At 49.6% G+C, this 5,818-nt stretch overlaps 1 protein-coding gene across 1 annotated transcript; it reads left to right on the top strand.

Annotated features, from left to right (window-relative positions):
• LOC111988484 (uncharacterized) lies at window positions 1-1,542 on the top strand. The gene has a single exon (XM_024020283.1). It carries the CDS (start codon window positions 1-3, stop codon window positions 1,540-1,542), a length of 1,542 nt encoding a protein of 513 aa, XP_023876051.1.
• Window positions 1,543-5,818: the final 4,276 nt, after the last annotated feature.

The raw sequence follows: 5,818 nt of genomic DNA, 5'->3' as shown, positions 1-5,818 counted from the left end.
ATGGATACGATGAGTCGTGCGCTACGGAAAGCTGTGAGGTCATCATTTTCGGCTGGCATCGAGCGGGCACCAATGCCGGACAGGTTCGTGCGACCTCCGTTCAACTCTTACGACGGTAAAACTGACCCCGTAGAGCACGTCAACCACTATATCCAGATGATGTCCTTGCATACCCACAATGACGCGCTGATGTGTAAGGCTTTTCCCTCAAGTCTCGGCCCCACCGCACTGAGATGGTTTAACGGGTTACGAAATGGATCTGTTCATAACTTCGCCGAGTTAATACAGGAGTTCGGAATACGGTTTGTGACCTGCAGCCGAGTTCCACAACTAGTGGATGCGTTATTGTCTATGAAGATGAGGGTGGGGGAGCCACTTCGTAGCTACGCTGCCTGGTATTGGGAGCTCTACAACGAGATCGGTGGAGGGAACGAAAAGATTACTGTAAGCACTTTCAGGATGGGCCTACCCAAGGACTCCGGACTTCGGGAATCGTTGACCAAGAAACCCCCCGAAGACATGAGACGATTGATGAGGCGCATCGAAGAATATAAACGGCTAGAGGACGACCAGCTCCAAAGCAAAGGAAAAGCGCCCGTGGTTAATCGCCCTTGTCAGAACATCTATCCGCCTAGAGTCCGGGGAAACTTGAGGATACAGGAACCAGAAGCATACGTGGGGGAGGTGAATTTAATGTTTAAAGAGCCAGTGCATAGGATCATTGACAAAATTAAGCACGAACCATACTTCAAGTGGCCGAACAAGATGGGAGGAGACCCGTCCAAAAGGAATCAGAATTTGTATTCCACTTACCATAAGGATAGGGGCCACACAACCGAGCAATGCCGAGTGTTGAGGGACCATCTCGGGCAGCTGGTCAAGGTCGAACACTTAAAGGAGTTTGTGATGGACGCAGGAGATCGAGGGATAGGGCAGGGCGCCCCACAGAGAGGGAACCTCCTTCCACCTCCTCTTGGGATAATCGAGGTCATCCACGTTGCCCCTAGGGACCTCACTGCAACCGGAGTAAAGGAGATGTTGACCGTGGCCTCAACAGGAGGAAGCTCAGTCGTGCCGCCCCCCGTAAAGAAGATAAAACCGACCCAAGTGCCGATCGCTTTTGACGATAGCGATTTGGAAGGGACGATTCAACCGCACGACGACGCGTTGGTAGTCATGGCCCGTGTAGGAGGTTTCGTTGTGAAGAGAATAATGATAGACCAAGGAAGTGGCGCCGAGGTTATGTACGCGGACCTATTCAGGAGGCTCGGGTTAAAGAATGAGGATCTCTCGAAGTATAGCACGCCGTTGGTTAGGTTCGACGGTAAAGTGGTGGTTCCCGAGGGGCAGATATCTCTGCCCGTCAATATGGAAGGCAAGGAGGTGGTGGTGAAGTTTATAGTGGTTGCTTCGTTCTCTCTATACATGGCTATACTAGGAAGGTCGTGGATCCACGCGATGGGGGCTGTCCTATCCACTCTACACATGAAGGTGAAGTTTCCTACCGACCATGGTATCACTGTGGTGCGAGGGAGCCAGTAGGTAGCCAGGCAATGCTTGGTCGCCGTAGTTAATTGCAAGAAAGAGCAGACTGACCAGAAGGAGCAGGCTGAGTGTAGTTGCCCTTAGTCTGGAATCCCCTTATAGCAATTACAGAATTCACAGGAGAAGGGGGACGCATGTGCCAAGAAGATGGTCAAGGTGAAGGTATTGCCAGATGCAGACAAGTACTTCCATATTGGAGAAAGCATGGATGATCGGGAAAGGGTAGAAATGTTGCTGGTCCTAATACAGAATGTGGATGTGTTTGCATGGAGCCCGTATGAAGTGCCGGTGGTAGATCTCGAGTTCATAGTCCATAAACTTGGGGTCGACCCCTTGTTCACTCCTAAGAAGCAGAGGCCGAAGAGATCGTCCTGGGAGCACGTACAAGCTGTGAATGAGGAAGTCCGAAAACTAAAGGATGCTGGGGTAATAAGGGAAATATTCTTCCCAGATTGGCACTGTAGTAGTGAAAAAGAAGAACGGAAAATGAAGGGTTTGCGTGGACTTCACCGACCTAAACCAGGCGTGCCCAAAAGATCCCTTCCCCGTGCCAAAAATTGATCAGCTGGTGGATGCCACGTATGGGCACCCGAGGATGAGCTTCCTGGACACTTTTTAGGGGTATCACTAGATCGCCTTAGCGTTCGAGGATCAAGAGAAAACAACGTTCATCTCCCTGGAGGCCAATTACCATTATACGAGGATGCCCTTCGGACTAAAGAACGTCGGGGCCACGTACCAACGAATGATGACAAGGATGTTTTGAGACATGATAGGGCGTACGGTTGAAGTATACGTTGACGACATGGTGGTGAAGAGCAAGCAGGTAGCCTGGCATATGGAGGATCTTCAGGAAGTATTCGGGCTCCTTCGGTGGCATAAGTTGCGTCTCAATGCCGAGAAGTGTGTATTCATTGTAGGGGGGAAAATTCCTGGGGTATCTAATCACTAGCTGGGGAATTGAGGTCGACCCTGACCAGATTGAAGCTGTAAGGAGATTGAAGCCACCGAGCAGCCTAAAGGAAATACAAGTGTTGACCGGGATACTAGCCGCCCTTAACCGATTCATCTCCAAATTCGCGGACCGCTGCCGACCATTTTACCAGCTGTTGAAGAAGTGGACTGGATTTCGCTGGAGTGAAGAGTGTAACAAAGCCTTTATGGATCTTAAGGATTATTTGGTGCGGGCACCTATGCTTACGGTGCCAGAACCGAGTGAAGATTTGTTCATGTATCTGGCAGTATCCGAACACACCATGAGCGTTGTGCTACTAAGGGACAAATGACTCCAACAGCCCGTCTACTACATCAGCAAGACTCTGGTTGATGCCGAGACAAGATACTTACCCCTGTAAAAACTTGTATTGGCCCTAATACACTCCACCAGGAAGCTATCGCACTACTTTCAGGCTCATACGGTATACATCTTGACCAAGTATCCCTTACAGTCATTACTGAAAAGGTCAGACTTCACGGGCTGAATAGCAAAATGGGGAACTAGACTTAGTTCGTTTGACATACGGTACAGACCACGAAGCTCGGTGAAAGGGTAGGTCCTTGCGGATTTCATCGTCGAGTTTTCGCCAAAGGGGAGTGTGGAGATTTGTTGACTAGAGGTTCGCCCGTGGAAGGTGTTCGTGGACGGTGCGTCAAGTTGCACGGGGGCTGGTGCAGGGGTCGTCGTAATCACCCCAGAAGGAATACAGTTGGAACACTCGTTTAGGTTGTGTTTCAAGGCGTCCAACAATAAGGCAGAATACGAAATTTTTTTGGCTGGACTAAGGACGGTTTCGAGCTTGGGTGCTCGGGAGGTGGAGGTATACTTAGATTTGCGTCTGGTGGTTAATCAGGTGCAAGGCAGTTTCGAAGCCTGGGATCCCCGGATGAAAGCATACCTAGGACGAGTGAAACAGGCTATGTCCAGCTTCAGCACGGTCAAGGTATTCCAAGTAGCCTGGACTCAAAACAGACACGCCGACTCCCTCGCCACGCTGGCATCGTTGGTAGCCGAAGAGATACCCCGGCTAATTAAAGTCGAGTTGGTTTTGGGGCCGAGCGTCAAGGTGTTGAATGGTTCAGAAAGTGCGGGGATCGAAGTTGCAGCCGTCAAAACCCTTGGGCCGAGCTAAATAGACCCTATCATTGACTTTCTGGCAGAAGACCGACTCCCAGGTGATGAAAAGGAGAGCAGCAAGTTATGTAGAATGGCTCCCCGGTATTGGCTGTCTAAAGACCGAACTTTGTACCGAAGATCGTACGGAGGACCGTACCTATTGTGCTTACACCCAGAAAAGGTGGGCAAGCTTTTGGCAGAACTACATGATGGGGTGTGCGGCGGCCACATGCAGGGACGTTCATTGGCGCACCGGGCAATGACTCAAGGGTTTTGGTGGCTCAAATGCAGAAGGACGCTGTCGAGTATGTACTTAGATGCGAACAGTGTCAGAAGCATGCCCCTTTGATCCATAAACCTTCCGGTCATTTGAACCCGATCAGCAGTCCTTGGGCTTTTGTGCAGTGGGGCCTGGATATCATTGGCCCATTCCCCCGTGCGACGGGAAATCGAAGATTCGTGCTTCTGGCCGTCGACTATTTCACCAAATGGGCGGAGGCTGAAACTTTGGCCAACATATGGGACGTTGATGTGAAGAAATTCGTATGGAAGAATATAGTAACAAGGTTTGGGGTGCCAAACTCCCTCATATCAGACAACGGACTGCAATTCGACAGTCGGGCATTCCGAGAATTCTGCCATGAACTTGGTATGAAAAACAGGTACTCGACTCCAGCTTATCCCTAGAGCAACGGTTAGGCTGAGGCTATGAACAAGGTAATTATAGATGGGCTGAAGAAAAGGCTAATGGGTGCGAAAGGGAACTGGGCCGAGGAGCTGCCCAAAATCTTATGGGTTTACCGGACAACTCCCAGAAGATCCACTGGGGAGACTCCTTTCTCTCTCGCGTACAGAGCGGAAGTAGTTATCCCAACCGAGGTAAGCTTATGCAGTGCACGAATCGCGGGGTTTGATCCTACCTAGAATGACGAGATGATGGTGGGATGCTTGGACAAGTTGGAAGAATGCTGTGAGATAGTGACCATACGGCTCGCATAATATCAGCAAAAGCTAGCTCGGAGGTACAACCGAGACATAAGAACGAGGGAATTTATAGCCGGGGATCTGGTTCTCAGAAGAGCCGTGGGAAGCATGCGAGATACCAGCAGAAGGAAATTGGCGCAGACATGGGAGGGGCCTTACCGGGTGACCGCAGTTGCCAGCACCGAGGCTTACTACTTAGAAGACCTAGACGAGAGACCATTGCCCAGACCGTGGAATGTCCACAATCTAAAAAAGTAGTATCACTGAAGTTGAGGTGTCTTGTGTGTACGTGTTTTGTTAATAAGAGAAATGATGTTTGTTCGTGCATATTGGCATTGTTCTAAATCTAACCCTCGGTTCGATTCTTATTGCCGAGCAGGTGGAAACCTAATTTACTTCTAAGGACAAAAGCCTGATCCTCGGTTCGATTCTTATCGCCGAGTAGGTGGAAACCTAATTTACTCCTAAGGACAAAAGCTTGACCCTCGGTTCGACTCTTATCGCCGAGCAGGTGGAAACCTAATTTACTCCTAAGGACAGAAGCCTAACCCTCGGTTCAATTCCTATCACTGGGCAGGTGGAAACCTTATTTGCTTCTAAGGACAAAGGCCAGACCCTCGGCTCAATTCTTATCGCCGAGCATGTGGAACCTTCTTTGCTGGGCAAGGTGGACCTAACTATAAAAAAACAACCGATGAAGATGGACTGCTCGGTCAAATGAAAGCATCCCATAGTAAAGCATTCACAAACATAACTTAGAGCAGCATTTAAAGATTAAACTGATGTTTAGTTGCCAAAAACTGAGCAACTCAGAAGGCAAATAAAAGCGTAAAAGAAATAAATTGTTCCGTCATCACAGCCCGGTGACGTAGGTAATCTAGTTCGGTTAAACATTGTAAAGGAAAAAGAAAAATAAAACGCAAGAAATCCAGTACGGCTGTCAACTTCAGAGATCTGCTTCTTGAACAAAAGATGGATCCTCGGGAGGTTGCTGGTCGGCTGAAGATGTTTGCAATTGGGCGTCCCCCCCAGCCTGAGAATGGCTAGTCGCCTCCATATCAACTGGCTTCGCGTGAGAATCGATGGCATTCACCAGCTCCTTCATGCTAGTGGTCTCTTCCTCATCAATCACCAAAGGAGTGTTCTACGCGGCAGTTGGGCGATTCGGGAAGGGGA

Source organism: Quercus suber, unplaced genomic scaffold (genome assembly GCF_002906115.3).
Source record: "Quercus suber isolate HL8 unplaced genomic scaffold, Cork oak 2.0 scaffold_232, whole genome shotgun sequence".
In the NCBI taxonomy this organism is placed as follows: Eukaryota; Viridiplantae; Streptophyta; class Magnoliopsida; order Fagales; family Fagaceae; genus Quercus; species Quercus suber.
Note: the sequence above shows the minus strand (reverse complement) of the source record. Positions and strands in the feature narration are given on the sequence as shown.

Bases quoted from the DNA above. Each gene is read 5' to 3' on its own strand.
- LOC111988484 (XM_024020283.1), top strand. From the start codon at position 1: ATGGATACGATGAGTCGTGCGCTACGGAAAGCTGTGAGGTCATCATTT.